The sequence below is a fragment of the Sander vitreus genome, chromosome 3, assembly GCF_031162955.1.
Source record: "Sander vitreus isolate 19-12246 chromosome 3, sanVit1, whole genome shotgun sequence".
Taxonomy (NCBI): Eukaryota; Metazoa; Chordata; class Actinopteri; order Perciformes; family Percidae; genus Sander; species Sander vitreus.
The window spans coordinates 22,346,356-22,363,733 of NC_135857.1; the positions used below are offsets into that span (position 1 = coordinate 22,346,356).

The 17,378-nt window shown below is 34.7% G+C and overlaps 1 protein-coding gene across 2 annotated transcripts in view; it reads right to left on the reverse strand.

Moving 5' to 3' along the window:
- Nucleotides 1–1,271: 1,271 nt before the first annotated feature.
- LOC144515562 (tumor necrosis factor receptor superfamily member 19-like) overlaps nucleotides 1,272–17,378 on the reverse strand; it is a 39,580-nt gene continuing 23,473 nt past the window's right edge. Inside the window, exons 7-10 of one of the 2 annotated variants that reach the window (XM_078246539.1) lie at nucleotides 7,457–7,582; nucleotides 7,154–7,256; nucleotides 6,052–6,338; nucleotides 1,272–3,247 (exon numbers count right to left, since the gene is read on the reverse strand). In XM_078246539.1, the coding sequence (XP_078102665.1) occupies nucleotides 3,243–3,247; nucleotides 6,052–6,338; nucleotides 7,154–7,256; nucleotides 7,457–7,582 (521 nt within the window). In that variant the 3' untranslated portion in view covers nucleotides 1,272–3,242. Of the gene's footprint in view, nucleotides 3,248–6,051; nucleotides 6,339–7,153; nucleotides 7,257–7,456; nucleotides 7,586–17,378 lie in introns of both variants that reach the window. The other variant, XM_078246538.1, reaches the window with a different exon arrangement.

Below are 17,378 nucleotides of genomic sequence, written 5' to 3' on the forward strand. Positions count from 1 at the left end.
GACATTGTTTTTTCCTGATCAAATCAGCGAGAGGAAGAATATTTAATCTGCTCTTCCTGTCATGTGGTCATTGTTTAGACTTTAAATCAATACCGCTCCATGTTTTGTCTGTCAGGAGTTGTGAGGGGGAGGGGGAGGAGGAGGAGGAGGAGGAGGAGGAGTGTTTGGTGCGGTGGAGGTCAGACAGAGTGAGAAATTCAGCACTTTGTTATGAATTTTCAGTCAGAAATGGCAAAGTTGTGGTCAATTCTTTTTTGGATTGTCGTAGCTGTTGCAACATAGTGTAGAAAATACTTTTAACTTCACACTGTGTTAAAGCTGCTTAAACATCACTTTGACGGAGAGCCTCTTGTAGCTTGGTTTATAAAGGAGTTTTTCCCAGAACAGTACAGTCTCTTCGACAAAGCGGTTGTTTACATCTGTTTTAACAGATTCAGCCAGTAAATCAGCTGAGCTTGGACTGCAGCTGCTCCCTGAAACAGTGTCCTCCTCGCCCGAGGAGCAGCTTCGCATTGTTTTTGAAGGTGTGAACATGCCATCAGCGAGCTGGGTGGCTCTGGCCACACAGAGGCTGCAACACAGCAGCTTGATTGATTGTCTGGATATGAAGCATCACTACATTAGATGTTTTTGAACCTCACTTACATCGTCCAAAATGACCTGACATTACATGTCATTTAGCTGACGCTTTTGTCCAAAGCGACTTACAATTGCTATGTATATCAGAGGCCGCACACCTCTGGAGCAACTCTTGCACAGGGGCACATTGGTTGATGTGTTGCAGTGGGAATTGAACCCAGACCTCTCCCACACCAAAGGGGGGGTGTGTGTGTGTGTGTGTGTCATATCCACTGCGCCATCACCACCCCAGTGATTATGAAGTGAAATCGACACCTCTTTCAACAGTTTCAACAAAAACATTATAACCTTCATAATTGTAGGATTTATTGCAAGAATGCTGTATAAAGACTGCATCAGTTCTAGCTAGGTGTACAACTAAGTGCAAGTCTTTTGTGGCTCTGTAGGATCTTTTGTAAAGTTTGAAGAAATAAAAGATGTCATCAGGGATTATTTTAGTTATGGCTTAGAGACAACAGCTTTTTAATAAAAAAGCATGTATTACAAAGGATCTGACGAAAAGACACAGTTGAGTTGTAGGGCTGCAATTAATGATTGCTAAACCGATTCATCTTTTAAATATTTTTAAAGAATAATCAATCAAAAATTGTTAAAAAAAACTAAAGAATTGAGAAAAGATATTCTTCGGTATGTAAACTTGTTCAAGTGGTTTATTTACAAAAACAATATGTGGAAGTGACCAATCACAACCATCAACACTATAACTGGGGGAAGAAAAGCAAACATATTGTCATGTCATGTCTATGTTAAAAAAAATATTGACCTATTTAATATTTTACAGTATCTACAACACATTTATCACTTAAAGCCTCTGTAAACCCACACAGGTGTTTTCAGTTATTCTGGCTGATTCTGCTCAGGTTGAAGGTGGGCCTAGGGTTGGGCATCGAGAACCGATTCCTACTTGGAATCGTTTAAAAAATTACGATTCCAGTAGAATCGTTTCTTTATTGGAATCGTTTAGAGGATTTGGTTTCAAATCTGATCATCGCTTCCCAATTTAATATGCGCAAGTTTTGGTTTCCGAAGTGGCCAGGCGCGTTGTGTTGCAGCCTTGGAGCACAGTAAGCAGCGCTCTAGTGTGGCTTTATTTTACATTGAAAAAGCCCTGTAAAACTGCAAACCACCATTGAATCAAAATAAAACGTTCCTCTTATGGAAATGTGACCCGTTTCAACTCCACCCCTCAAAGAATCGGAATCGAGAATCGGTAAGAACCAGAATCGAAAGGAAGAATCGGAATTGGAATCAGAATCGTTAAAATCCAAACGATGCTTTGATGGAAACCAATGCTGCGTTCCAGACACAATTTTTAGCCCGTAAGTTACGACTTCAAGTCAGGACTCACGACTTGGTAGCGTTCCAGGCAAAGTCACAACAAACCCTTCTAGCTAGCGTTAGCGTTAGCTAGCGGCTACCTACCGTTGACGTTAGATAGTGCTAGCTGATACCAGCAATTTCTAGTCGGCAACATATTTTGGGCTTCATTTAATAAATATAACCTGTAGTAGTACACAATCATATGTGTATTGTTTTGATTACAATGTGCGGAATTACTTTACGTTGCCTATTTATGTCTATTTATTTCTATTTCTCATTGTTAATCACCGGCGTCTGTACAGCATCAACAGGGGTCGACATTGTTGTTTATGTGTGTGTGACGTCAAAACTGTAACTGGGAGTACAACGATCTGGTATGAGTTCACGAGTAGTTAAGTTACGGTTTTGACTGCCATTCCAGGGTCACTTTCACGGGTAGAAGGTTGTGAAAACACGAGTTACGAGTTGCCTGGAACGCAGCATTTCTACGTCACAAATTTTATCTACCAATAAGGATGATAAAGATGTCATTTGTCCTGCCCTAACAGATGCAGCAAAGCTAAAAGGAGGCTCAGGAAGATGTCAATCAATCAGTCTAAACACACCCAAACAGTCCTGGGAAGAGGTCTAATCAGCCAGAATAACTAAAACACCTGTGTGGGTGTCCAGGGCCTTTAAACATTCCTTGTCTTAACTTGTTCCATATTATCAAGATTGTCTTCAATGTGCAACATAATCACTTATGACACTTAATTTCTTCACACCTAAAATGTGTTACCTTTACACACAAAAGCTTCATAACACCAGCTCGCACCAGCTAGATCAGTGGTACAGTTTATGGTCTCCTGCATGTGAAGATGCGAGACATTCTCGAGGCAGAGCAGAGGCTCATTTTGATTCACTTTGCTCCGCGGAAATAAGTCATACTCGTCGACATTTGAACTTCATTCAATTTCACCTTCTGGACCAACAAGTTCACATTCTGTGTTTGTGTCTGTGTCTGTGTGTGTGTGTGTGTATCTCTATCCCTTTGCCCTCATGCTTTGCTTTTCCTCAGCAGTGCTTTTGTTGCATTTATGTACATATTCTGTTTGGAGCCTTTGACGAGGGGCTCTGAGGTCAGCGGCAGGCATTTTAAAGAGGAGGCACGACCACACTTGAGAGTGGCTGCTGCTAGTCTGTACAGGGGTGGGGTGGGGGGGTAATCTGATCTGGGATCTGGCCGCGGCTGTTGTTGAGTCCAGGGTGGTTCAAGGGTGGAACACGAGCCAAAGAAATCCATGTCATCCTGGAAAGAGAGCAGGAAGAGGAACACAGACGCGCAGTGATTAGTAACGTATCTACCCAGAGCCGGCCAGCGGCCTACTTAAAACAGGATAGTCTTGTCCACATCAAAGAACTTGTGGTATCTGCTCTTCATAGACACACACGCAGCAATGTCTCAGACCATAAAAAGAAAGCCTAAGAGTTAATTACATGCAGCAGTTTGAAAAAAAAATGAATCTTTGAATCTTCTCTCATAGATTTAATCTCTTTTCAACCTGTACCCTATTTTCCTATGTTTTTGTGTTTTTGTTTGCGTTTTGCCACTGACCGACTCAGATTCCAAGTGAATGACAACATTATGGAAAGGATTTCTAAGGAGGTTGACCTTTCTGTTAAAGAGTAAGGTCCTTTTTTTATACTATAAATACTTCATTCAAAGTCGACAGAAACAAAATAAAACTACGAAAAGCCATTTTGGGTCGTCTTTCCACTCTTCCAACCATCACAACTCTCTCTCTTTACATGTGAAAATATGTTGGCTCTATACACGCTAAAAGTATTGCTTTTTTTAAATGGAGTCTGGTGGGTTTAGCGCTAGCGACTTCAGAGCTGTTTCTGGTTAAACAAAAAAGGTCTCAAAGAGGTTTTAAAGGTCTATCTCTGAGGGGATACTTTCCATAATGTTGTCAGACACTTAGAATATTAATCTGAGCCTGTCAGTGGCAAAACGACCGCATTTGTGATGGTAAATACAAGCTGGACAATTGCCCTATTAACTTAATCTCATGCTGCCAAACTCGCCTTGGTGAAAATGATAATTTTACCAATTCTTGATTTCAGTAATGTCATTTACAGAACTACCTCAAACTCTCTCCTGAAACAACTAGATGTTATCTACCATAGTGCCATATGTTTTGTGACTAGAGCCCCTCCTAACACCAACCACTGCAACCTCTACTCATCAGTTGGCTGGCCCTCGTTACACACTCGTCGCTTAACTCACTGGTACCAACTCATTTACAAATCCTTGCTAGGTAAAGCCCCGCTGTACCTACGCTCACTGGTCACCATAGCTTCACCAACCTGCAGCCTGCGCTCTAGCAGTTACATCTCCTCGGTCACCTCAAAAGCCCACACCTCCTTTGGCCGCCACTCCTTCCAGTTCTCAGCTGCAAACGACTGGAATGCACTTAAAAAAACCCTGAAACTCAAAACCCTTATCTCACTAACTGCCTTCAAAGTACGTCTGTCTGAGCTCCTGTCCAATCACTGTACGTGCTAACCGCTCTCCATCATTCATGCTCTGCTCTCGCACCCCCCTATTGCATTACTGCAACCCATTACCTCAGTCACGCCCCATTGCATATATGCACAGTTGCACATTTTCTCCTACATTGCTATTATATTCTGTTTACGCCCTTTTGCACTATACTGCCCAGGAACGCTCAACTGTCATTCCTCCAATCTTTGTTGTCACACAATTTTTGTACACCACAACCTGCACTAACTGTATATTGACTCTTTACTATATCTCAGCATTTATATATTCTGTCTATTCATGTATACCGTGATATTATTAACCTACATCATCATCTAGACCACACTTTGCACCAACTGTATATTGACTCTTTACTATATCTCAGCATTTTCTATACTGTCTATTCATGCATATCGTGTTATTTCTGATCTACATCACTACCTAGACCACTATTTGCACTAACTGTATATTGACTTTGCATGACATTTGACATCTACATAGACTGTCTATTCCAGTTAACTGTGTTATTACTGACTTATCTCACTAACCAGACCACAATTTGCACTAACTATATAGCGACTCTTCACTACATCTCAGCATTTACATAGACTGCTTGCTCATATATATTGCGTTATAACTGATTCAACACCACTAACTAGATCATAATTTGCACTAACTTTTCTTGTTTTGTTTTGTGTGGCTCTACACTACATCTCATCAATGATATAGACTGTCTATTCATGTATATTGTGTTATTACCATATGACTTTCGTATATCCTTCATCTTACTTACACCTCACTTTGCACCGGCTTTGTAATGACTACTTCATCTGCACTTTATGTAGCCTTTTGTATTCTGTATTCCTGTATTGTATTGAATGTGAAACTGTATGTTGTCCTGCACGCTTATGCTTTTCTTGGCCAGGTTGCCGTTGCAAATGAGAACCTGATCTCAACGGCCTTCCTGGTTAAAGGTTAAATAAAAATAAAAAAAATAAAAAAACGTCGTAGCTTGTTTCGCCACAGCCGACTGCAGCGATCTTGCTTAATACTGGACCAATTTCAAAGATTGTTGTTTCCATCAGTCACTTAGACACGAAAACATAGGAAAATAGGGTTGAAAAAAACGGTAGTTACCCTTTAATGTCTGTAGGAACTAGTAAAATACTACAGACTCTCAGTGTCTACAGTATTTATTTTATACATTCTTTCTCTGTGTTTTCTGGAGTGGGAGAGGCCATGTTTTCTTCTTTGCAGTTTGCTCTCACATACTTCCCTCCTTTGCTTGACACTCTAAAGAATACGCGGATCATTTAGCAGTTTGCTTTGAGGCAACTAATTTGAAATGCCAAGGGAGTGTCTTAACACACCTAGCCTAACACTCATGAGGAACACACCTAGCCTAACTGATTCTAGGAAAACTGATTCATATCCAGGGGAGTTATGAGCAGGGGACTCAGTAGAAATATGTGTGCAGTTTTGTGTCTAGAAAATGGAAATCATGCATAATTAATCAAGAATATTCATAGGTTTCTGGTCTTGTGTATGAGAGCAATATGTCAGCTCACCTTCCTGACTTGATAAGTGCTGTTTGGGAAGAAGTGCATCTGTCATAGCTTCACTGTGTCTCTGTCTGGACCTCTCAGGTGAATTTTCCCTTGACTTGCACCCTTCCTCTTCATCCCCCTCTTCTTCTTCCACCTCCAGTCTCCCTGCATGTTCAGCGTTGCAGTGAGGCAGCCCAAAACACTCTGCAGGCTTTAAACTCCCTCTCATCCTACCAGCCTCTGTGCAGACAGACTCTGGGTGTCCTCCTAGCTGCATCGGGGTGCCCTCCTCATCCTGATGTGCATTTCTGGTGAGTGTAATAAAGAACACTGTGGTTATTATTCCCATGACTCTGTTCACAGCCACACCCTGTGGTGCAAGATGCCTCCGTTTTTTCTCAGCGCTTCAAAGAATCTAATTAACCCCATTAAATTATGTTTACAGAACCATGAATAGCAACAGAAATGAGAATGCTGTTTAGTGTTTACCTGCCTGCATTTTCCAGGTTTACTGTAAGTGTAGCGAAGACTAGCTACTGGGTAATAACAATGTGTGAAAAAGTTATTTTATCTATATTTTATTCTCACTCACTCAAGTACACTCCTAACCTTACATGTTGTATAATATATAATGCAGTTGGGACCAGTTGCGCTACAGGAATCATCTTCTATATGTTGTGCCATACACTATGTAAGCCATAACTTATTTACCTTGCAAAGGCATGCATTTGTGCACATGATGGTAATTTGATTTTGTTTGTTGGGTGGTTTATGTTGAGTTTGGCTATTAGCCAGCTCTAAAGGTTCAGCTCAGTCAGCGAAGTTTGGTGCAAACATTTCATGGTTTTGTAGTCATTTCCTTTCCGGGCTGAAAAATGTTGGCAGTCATGGTGTTGCCAGGCAGTTTAGATAGGTGTTCACCAAACACTGTGTTATATTCAGTAGTAAGGTAGTGCGTGTAGTATGGAGTTTATCAACTGCAGCTGATCAGTCTGAGTTTGTGATTATGTTCTTTGTCCTATCCTACCACTCACTATTCTTTAAAGTGGGATGAAAAATGTATTACAACTTTAACATTTCAGTCACATTTTAGTTTCATTTTCATGAGCATACAGTTCCTCACCTGTCACTGAGGCTCATCTGGGACTGGAAGGGACTGTTGTTCAGGCTGCGGCCAAGACTGCAGCTTTCATCACAGTACAGAGATGGGATCAGGTGGACTGGACCTGTACATCGCACACACATATACAACTTTACACAAATGGAAATTCACCCACACTCCATCTCCTCCTAGTCTAAAGGAACAATTAAGGCCACTCTACAGTATACCATTGAAGTTAGAATACAATGCTTTCCTTATAGACATCAGTTGTTTGATTGGCTATAGCTGTATTATAAAATTTCTTTAGTCTGATCCACAACCTACCACAGGTGTGTCCGGGCACCAGGTGACACTGGCAGCAGGGTCTTTGGGGAAAGTCGTGAAGCCAGCGTGGGTCCAGGCAGGACAGCTCTGCTCCACTGTAGGGACAATCCTGGGACCTCAGAGAGGCTGCTGAGGAAACATGTTGAAGACAGTCAACCACTGAAACCAGGGCTGTAATCACCTGTTTAACATTGAGCGTGGGGGTGGGGCACTTGAGAAACTATGTACTGTACTGTACTATGACTTTTTTAATGACCTTTTTCATGTCATACTATACTATCACTTTTTAAAGACATTTTTATGGCATAATAAACTATGATCTTTTTAAGGGCATACTATACTATAACTTTTTTATTACATACTATATGACTTTTTTATGACAAACTATACTATGACTTTTTATGAAACTTTTTACGACATACAACTTTTTAATGAATTTTTTACATTTCTATGACTTCTTTATGACTTTTATGGCATACAATACTATGACTTTTTGTGACTTTTTATGACATACTATACTATGACTTTTTATGACATGCCATTCTATGACTTTTTATGACATGCTATACTATGTTTTATGACATGCTATTCTATGACTTTTTATGACATGCTATACTATGACTTTTTATGACATGCTATTGTGACTTTTTATGACATGCTATTCTATGACTTTTTATGACATACTATTCTATGACTTTTTATGACATGCTATTCTATGACTTTTTATGACATGCTATTCTATGACTTTTTATGACATGCTATTCTATGACTTTTTATGACATGCTATTCTAAGACTTTTTATGACATGCTATTCTATGACTTTTTATGACATGCTATACTATGACTTTTTATGACATACTATTCTATGACTTTTTTATGACATACTATACCTTTTTTGTGATTTTTTTCAGGACATACTATACTATGACTTCAGCCTATTTTTTTTTGTATTTATTGTTTTTCATATTAATGTTTAATGTGTTTGTTTATGTATGCACCTTTTACTATACTCTGACTTTTTATGATATACTATACTATGACTTTTTTAATGTTATTTTTGGGGCATTTACGCCTTTAATGCAGCTTAGATATGAAAGGGAGAGAGAAGGGGAAGACATGCAGGAAATTGCAGCAGGTCGGAGTCTAACCCTAGGCCTCTGCGATGAGGAATGAACCTCAACATATGGGTACGCGTTCTATCAACTGAGCTACCCAGCCGCTCTTTTTCTATGACTTTTTAATGACTTTTTTCGACAAACTATACTACGGCTTTTTTTTTATTAGTTTTTTCGACATATTTTACTGTGACTTTTTTCGACATACTATACTATGACTTTTTTATGACTTTTTTCGACATACTATACTACGAGTTTTTTGTCTTCAGTAATGTGAACAATAAATACAATGCCGAACCAATGTATTATGCGCTTCACAAATAGCTCAGTGAGATACGGTCTTAGAGATAAAAAGGAAGATTGGAGGTTTAGGGTTCAACTATTCAACATACCATGACTTTATTTACATACTATGACTTTTTAATGACTTTTTTCGACACAATATACTATGACTTTTTTATGACTTTTTCGACATGCTATATTATGACTTTTTTATGATTCTTTGACATACTACGCTTTGACTTTTTTCAACATACTATACTATGACTTTCTTATGCTTTTTTTGACATACTATACTATGACCTTTTTATGACCTTTTTCGACATACTATACTATGACTTTTTAATGACTTTTTTTCGACATACTATACTACGACTTTTTAGTGACTTTTTTCAACATACTATACTATGACTTTTTTGTGACTTTTTTTCAACATTATACTATGACGTTTTAATGACTTTTTTCGACATACTATACAATTACTTTTTTTTTCAACATACTATACTATGACTTTTTTGTGACTTTTTTCAACATACTATACTATGACTTTTTAATGACTCTTTTTCGACATACTATACTATGACTTTTTAATGACTTTTTTTCGACATACTATACTACGACTTTTTTTCAACATACTATACTATGACTTTTTTTTACTTTTTCAACATACTATAAATACTATGACGTTTTAATGATTTTTTTCAACATACTATACTATGACTTTTTTTTACTTTTTCAACATACTATAAATACTATGACGTTTTAATGATTTTTTTCAACATACTATACTATGACTTTTTTTTACTTTTTCAACATACTATAAATACTATGACGTTTTAATGATTTTTTTCAACATACTATACTATGACTTTTTCGACATACTATATATACTATGACTTTTTTATGACTTTTTTTCGACATACTATAATATGACCTTTTTAAGACTTTTTTGACATACTACTATGACTTTTTTATGATTCTTTGACATACTACGCTTTGACTTTTTTCGAAAAGTCATAGTATAGTCTATGATTTTTTTATGACTTTTTTTCAACATACTATACTATGACTTTCAAATGCTTTTTTTGACATACTATACTATGACTTTTTGGGACTTTTTTTCGACATACTATGGTATGACTTTTTAATGACTTTTTTTCGACATACTATACTACGACTTTTTTTCAACATACTATACTATGACTTTTTAATGACTTTTTTTCAACATGCTATACTATGACTTTTTTAAGACTTTTCAACATGCTATACTATGACTTTTTTAAGACTTTTCAACATGCTATACTATGACTTTTTTGACATACTATTCTATGACTTTTTTCGACATACTATACTATGACTTTTTGTGACTTTTTTTCAACATACTATACTATGACTTTTTAATGACTTTTTTCGACATACTATACTATGACCTTTTTAATGACTTTTTTTCAACATACTATACTATGACGTTTTTTCGACATACTATACTACTGACTTTTTTTCAACATACTATACTATGACTTTTTTTTACTTTTTCAACATACTATAAATACTATGACGTTTTAATGATTTTTTTCAACATACTATACTATGACTTTTTTTTACTTTTTCAACATACTATAAATACTATGACGTTTTAATGATTTTTTTCAACATACTATACTATGACTTTTTTTTACTTTTTCAACATACTATAAATACTATGACGTTTTAATGATTTTTTTCAACATACTATACTATGACTTTTTCGACATACTATATATACTATGACTTTTTTATGACTTTTTTTCGACATACTATAATATGACCTTTTTAAGACTTTTTTGACATACTACTATGACTTTTTTATGATTCTTTGACATACTACGCTTTGACTTTTTTCGAAAAGTCATAGTATAGTCTATGATTTTTTTATGACTTTTTTTCAACATACTATACTATGACTTTCAAATGCTTTTTTTGACATACTATACTATGACTTTTTTGGGACTTTTTTTCGACATACTATGGTATGACTTTTTAATGACTTTTTTCGACATACTATACTACGACTTTTTAATGACTTTTTTTCAACATACTATGCTATGACTTTTTTGTGACTTTTTTTTCAACATTATAGTATGACGTTTTAATTACTTTTTTTCGACATACTATACAATGACTTTTTTTTCAACATACTATACTATGACTTTTTAATGACTTTTTTCAACATGCTATACTATGACTTTTTTAAGACTTTTCAACATGCTATACTATGACTTTTTTAAGACTTTTCAACATGCTATACTATGACTTTTTTGACATACTATTCTATGACTTTTTCGACATACTATACTATGACTTTTATGACTTTTTTTCGACATAAAATATACAATGACCTTTTTCGACATACTATACTATGACCTTTTTAATACTTTTTTCGACATACTATACTATGACTTTTTAATGACTTTTGTCGACATGCTATACTATGACTTTTTTTTCGACATACTATTCTGACCTTTTTGTGACTTTTTTTCGACATACTATACTACGACTTTTTAATGACTTTTTTTCAACATTATAGTATGACGTTTTAATGACTTTTTTCGACATACTATACAATGACTTTTTTTTTCAACATACTATACTATGACTTTTTCAACATATTATGACCTTTTTGTGACTTTTTTTCAACATACTATACTATGACCTTTTTATGACCTTTTTCGACTTACTATACTATGACTTTTTAATTACTTTTTTCAACATGCTATACTATGACTTTTTTAAGACTTTTCAACATGCTATACTATGACTTTCTAATGACTTTTTCGACATACTATTCTATGACTTTTTCGACATACTATGACTTTTATGACTTTCTTTCGACATAAAATATACAATGACCTTTTTAATACTTTTTTCGACATGCTATACTATGACTTTTTAATGACTTTTGTCGACATGCTATACTATGACTTTTTTTTCGACATACTATACTATGACTTTTTTGTGAGTCTTTTTTTGACATACTATATGATGACTTTCTTTTCAACATACTATACTATACATTTTTTAAGACCTTTTCGACATACTATACTATGACTTTTTAATGACTTTTTTTCAACATTATAGTATGACGTTTTAATGACTTTTTTCGACATACTATACTATGACTTTTTCAACATATTATGACCTTTTTGTGACTTTTTTTCAACATGCTATACTATGACCTTTTTATGACCTTTTTCGACTTACTATACTATGACTTTTTAATTACTTTTTTCAACATGCTATACTATGACTTTTTTAAGACTTTTCAACATGCTATACTATGACTTTCTAATGACTTTTTCGACATACTATTCTATGACTTTTTCGACATACTATACTATGACTTTTATGACTTTTTTTCGACATAAAATATACAATGACCTTTTTAATACTTTTTTCGACATGCTATACTATGACTTTTTAATGACTTTTGTCGACATGCTATACTATGACTTTTTTTTCGACATACTATACTATGACTTTTTTGTGACTTTTTTCGACATACTATATGATGACTTTCTTTTCAACATAGTATACTATACATTTTTTAAGACCTTTTCGACATACTATACTATGACTTTTTTCTGATTCTTTGACGACACAAATATTTTTGGTTGTGGGGATAACTTGCAGCAGACGCTGGAAATGGTCACTAATGAAATGAATAAATTAAAACTCTGGTTTGATTCAAATAAGTTATCTTTAAACTTGAACAAAACTAAATTTATGATATTCGGAAATCGCACTATAAATAGAGATGTTAAAATAGTAATTGATAATGAAACAATTGAAAGAGTCTATGAAAATAAATTTCTGGGTGTTGTTCTTGACCATAAACTCTGCTGGAAGCCACACATTAAATATCTGTGCATAAAGATGGCCAGGAGTATTGGTATATTGAGCAAAACTAGATACATCTTGAACAAAAATACATTACATACTCTGTACTGCACACTTATCGTACCATATATGTTATATTGTGTGGAAGTTTGGCGAAATACTTACAAAAGCAACTTGAAAAAAAATTGCGCATTGCAAAAAAGAGCAATTAGGATAATAAATCACATCGGATATTATGAGCACACCAATCATCTGTTCTTTAATTCACATTTGCTGAAATGTATGGACATTGTTACATTCAAAACTGCACAATTGATGTTTAAAGTTAAAGAAAATAATTTACCATGTAACATACGTGCAATGTTTAATGAAAGAGACGGGGGATATCATCTAAGAGGTCATTGTATGTTCAACCAACCTCTTGTGCGAACTGCTGTTAAAAGCATGTGCGTTTCAGGGGTGACCTTATGGAATGGACTGAACAATGCCATCAAACAGAGCCATAATATCATTCAGTTCAAAAATAGATTAAAGACATCATTACTTGATCAATACAGAAAAGAATAAACTGAAACATAGGATTGGAATTTGTAATTTAAATGTATTGTTGTAAATTATTGTATTGTTGTAAATTATTGTAAGACCGAAAGATTGTATGCTGTATTTGCATATCTATTTTACTTTGTATAATATGATTTTGTGAAAAGGGGCAGGACCAAATAAGCTATTTGCTTCCGCCTGCTCCTTCTCGAACTAATCCCTTTTATATTTTTATTTTGTTTTTTGTTGTTAGATTCTGATTGTTGCAACATTGTTGATTGTTCGAGATAAATAAATTTAAAAAAAATACTACACTTTGACTTTTTTTCGACAAACTATAGTATGACTTTTAATGACTTTTTTCGACATACTATATGATTACTTTCTTTTCGACATACTATACTATGACCTTTTTCGAAATACTACACTATGACTTTTCTTTTTATGATTCTTTGACATACTATACCATGACTTTTTTATGATTCTTAGACATACTACACTATGATTTTTTTTTTGACATACTATACTATGACTTTTTTTTATTACTTTTTTCAACATACTAAACTATGACTTTTCTTTGTCTTGTCTAGCTCAGTGAGATAAGACGCTAGAAATAAAATGTAGAGTTGAGGGTTCAGTTCTTTAACATACATAACGTTTTGTGATTCTTTTTTTAAAATACTACGCTTTGACTTTTTTCGACATACTATACTATGACTTTTTATAGATTTTTTTTCGACTTACTATACTGTGATTTTTTTTGTCTTCAGTAATGTGAACAATAAATACAACACCGGACCAGCACATTGTGAGCTTCACACATAGCTTAGTGAAATAATCTGTGAGAGATAAAATGGAGATTTGAGATTGAGGGTTGAACTCTTCAACATACTATGACTTTTTCAACATACTATACTACGACTTTTTCTGCCTTCAGTAATGTGAACAATAAATACAATGTCAGCCAGTATCTTATGACCTTTACAAATAGCTCAGTGAGATAAGATGCTAGAGATAAGGTTGAGGGTTAACTCTTTAACATACTATGACTTTTTATGACATTTTTTCGACATACTATATATACTATGACCTTTTTCAACATACTATACTATGACCTTTTTAAGATTTTTTCGACATACTATACTATGACTTTTATGACTTTTTCGACATACTATTATGACCTTTTTAAGATTTTTTCGACATACTTAACTATGCTTTTTTTGTTTTCAGTAATGTGAACAATAAATAAAACGCTGAATCCCTGCATTGAGAGCTCTGCAAATAGCTCAGTGAGATAATCTGCTGAAAGTAAAATGGAGGTTGAGGGTTTCAACTCTTCAATGTACCATTACTTTTTTTATTCTTTTCGACATGCTATGCTTTGACTTTTTTACGACTTTTCTCTCTTCAGTAATGTGAACAATAAATACAATGCCAGCCAATCTATTATAAGCTTCACAAATAGCTCAGTGAAATAAGATGCTAGAGATAAAATGAAAATTGATGCTTGAGGGATCAACTCTTTAACATACTATGACTTTTCTATGATTATTTTCGACATTCTAAGCTTTGACTTTTTTCAACATACTATACTATAATGTTTTTGTTTTTTTTTAAGATAATTTTTTTGGGCATTTTAGGCCTTTAATTGACAGGACAGCTGAAAACATGAAAGGGGCAATGACATGCAGCAAAGGGCTGCAGTTGAACCCAGGCCCACTGCGTTGAGGAGCAAACCTCTAAATACGGGCACCCACTCTACCAACTGAGCTATCTGGGTGCCCTACTGTGACTTTTTAATGACTTACTATACTATGACTTTGTCTTCAGTAATGTGAACAATAAATAACGGCGGACCAACGCACTGTGAGCTTAACAAATAGCTCGGTGAGGTAAGCTGCTAAAGATAAAATGGAAATTTGAGGTGGAGGGTTCAACTCTTGAACATACTACGACTTACTTATGGTTCTTTTCGACTACGTTTTGACTTTTTTGACATCCTATACTATGACTTTTTTTCGACTGACTATACTATGACTTTTTTGATTCTTTTTGACATACTACGCTTTGACTTTTTTCAATATACTATTACTTTTTTCGACATACTATACTATGACTTTTTCATGATTCTTTTTGATATACTACGCTTTAACTTTTTTTGATGACTTTTTTCGACTGAATATAAAATTACTTACTGCACTTTCTTTTTTCGACATACTATACTATGACTTTTCGATGTACTACAGTATACTACGACTTTTTTATGATTTCTTTTGACATACTACGCTTATGACTTTTTTACATACTAGGCTTTGACTTTGTTCGACATACTATACTATGACCTTTTAATAAAAAAATTTTGACTGACTATACTGTCTTTTTTATGATTATTTTTGACATACTACGCTTTGACTTTTTTCGATAAACTATTACTTTTTTCGACTTACTACACTGACTTTTTCTATGACATTTTTTCGACATACTATACTATGACTTTTTTCGACTGAGTATACTATGACTTTTTTTTCGACGTACTAAACTATGACTTTTTCATGATTCTTTTCGATAAACTATGCTTTGACTTTTTTCAATATGACTTTTTTCTACTGACTATAAAATTACATTTTTGATTCTTTTCAACATACTACGCGTTGACTTTTTTCAACTTACTATACTATGACCTTTTCATGATTATTTTCGACATACTACGCTTTTAATTTTTTCGACATACTATAACTCTTTAATTACTTTTTCGACATACTATACTATGATTTTTTTATGACTTACTATACTAAGACTTTTTCAACATATCATATATATATTTCATATATATCATTTTTGCCTTTAATACAGCTTAGAGTCGAACCCTAAGCCTCTGTTGTGAGGAAGGAACCGCAACATATGGGCGTACGTTCTACCAAATGAGCTACCCGGCAACTCTTTTTACAACATACTATACTATGACTTTTTTATGACTTTTTAGAATATACAATAACATTGTTTTGACCTACTTTACTATGACATTGTTATGGCATACTACACAATGGCTTTTTTAACCCCCTGAGGTCTAAGCTATTTTTCCCATTTTCGGTTCGCCTGGTCTCCTTTTTGAATACTGCATGTATAACCTCAATGTAATGCACAATCATGTTATATACATATTTCCAGGACATTTGCGCTATCACAATTTGTTTGCTACAGTGGTGTTACATGAATGTATAAATGAGTTATATGACCATGAATACAAAAAAAAATATGGAAATTAAATCTCAGATTTTTATTTAAATCACACAGAACAATAGTGAACAAGACTTTTGGCTTTTGAAATAGGTTGTTGTAGGCCTTGGTGATCAGGTGAAAACAAAGGGCCTGCACATCCATGGGATCACTGCTTCAGTTTGCAGTGTAAACAGGTCCTGTGTCCATAAGAGGCCCTCCTCCTCCTGAGACTCTTTTTCTTCTGATATCTGATATCACTTTCTTTGTTTTCTTTTTTTTCAAGGTTTTTTTTAAATTATTTTTCGTATGCAGTCGGGACAATAATTTTTTCAACATTGTACAATAGTATATACATATATGAGAATCAAATAAATATTCCTTTTCCCAAGCCCATACCATCACCAATCCCATACCACCCACCCCTCAAGAGATGTCTTACATGTCGCACATAGATAAACGCACAAACATACAAACAATAACAGAAAAACCAAATTAAGTGAACATTTATATTTTTTTTTATATAAACAACAAAGAAGGGGGGACAAAACAATGGAGTAAAAAGTGGTTGTGGGTGAATGCACACCCTAATCAGGGAAGTGTTTGTAGCTCATTGAAATAAGTAATAAAAGAGTTCCAGCATTTGATAAAGTTATCAGTATTCCCTCTGAGAGTGAATTTCACCTTCTCTAATTTTAGAATGAAAATAAGGTCTTTCAGCCACAGGGACACAGAAGGGGCCTGTGAGGATTTCCAGGAGAATAGGATCCTTCACCTTGCCAGCAGAGTGGCAAAGGCAACAACATCTGCCTGTCTTCTATTAAGAAGCTGTGGGATCGGTATAACACCAAAAATAGCTAGTAGCGGGCATTGTTCTAATTGGACTTGAAGAATGT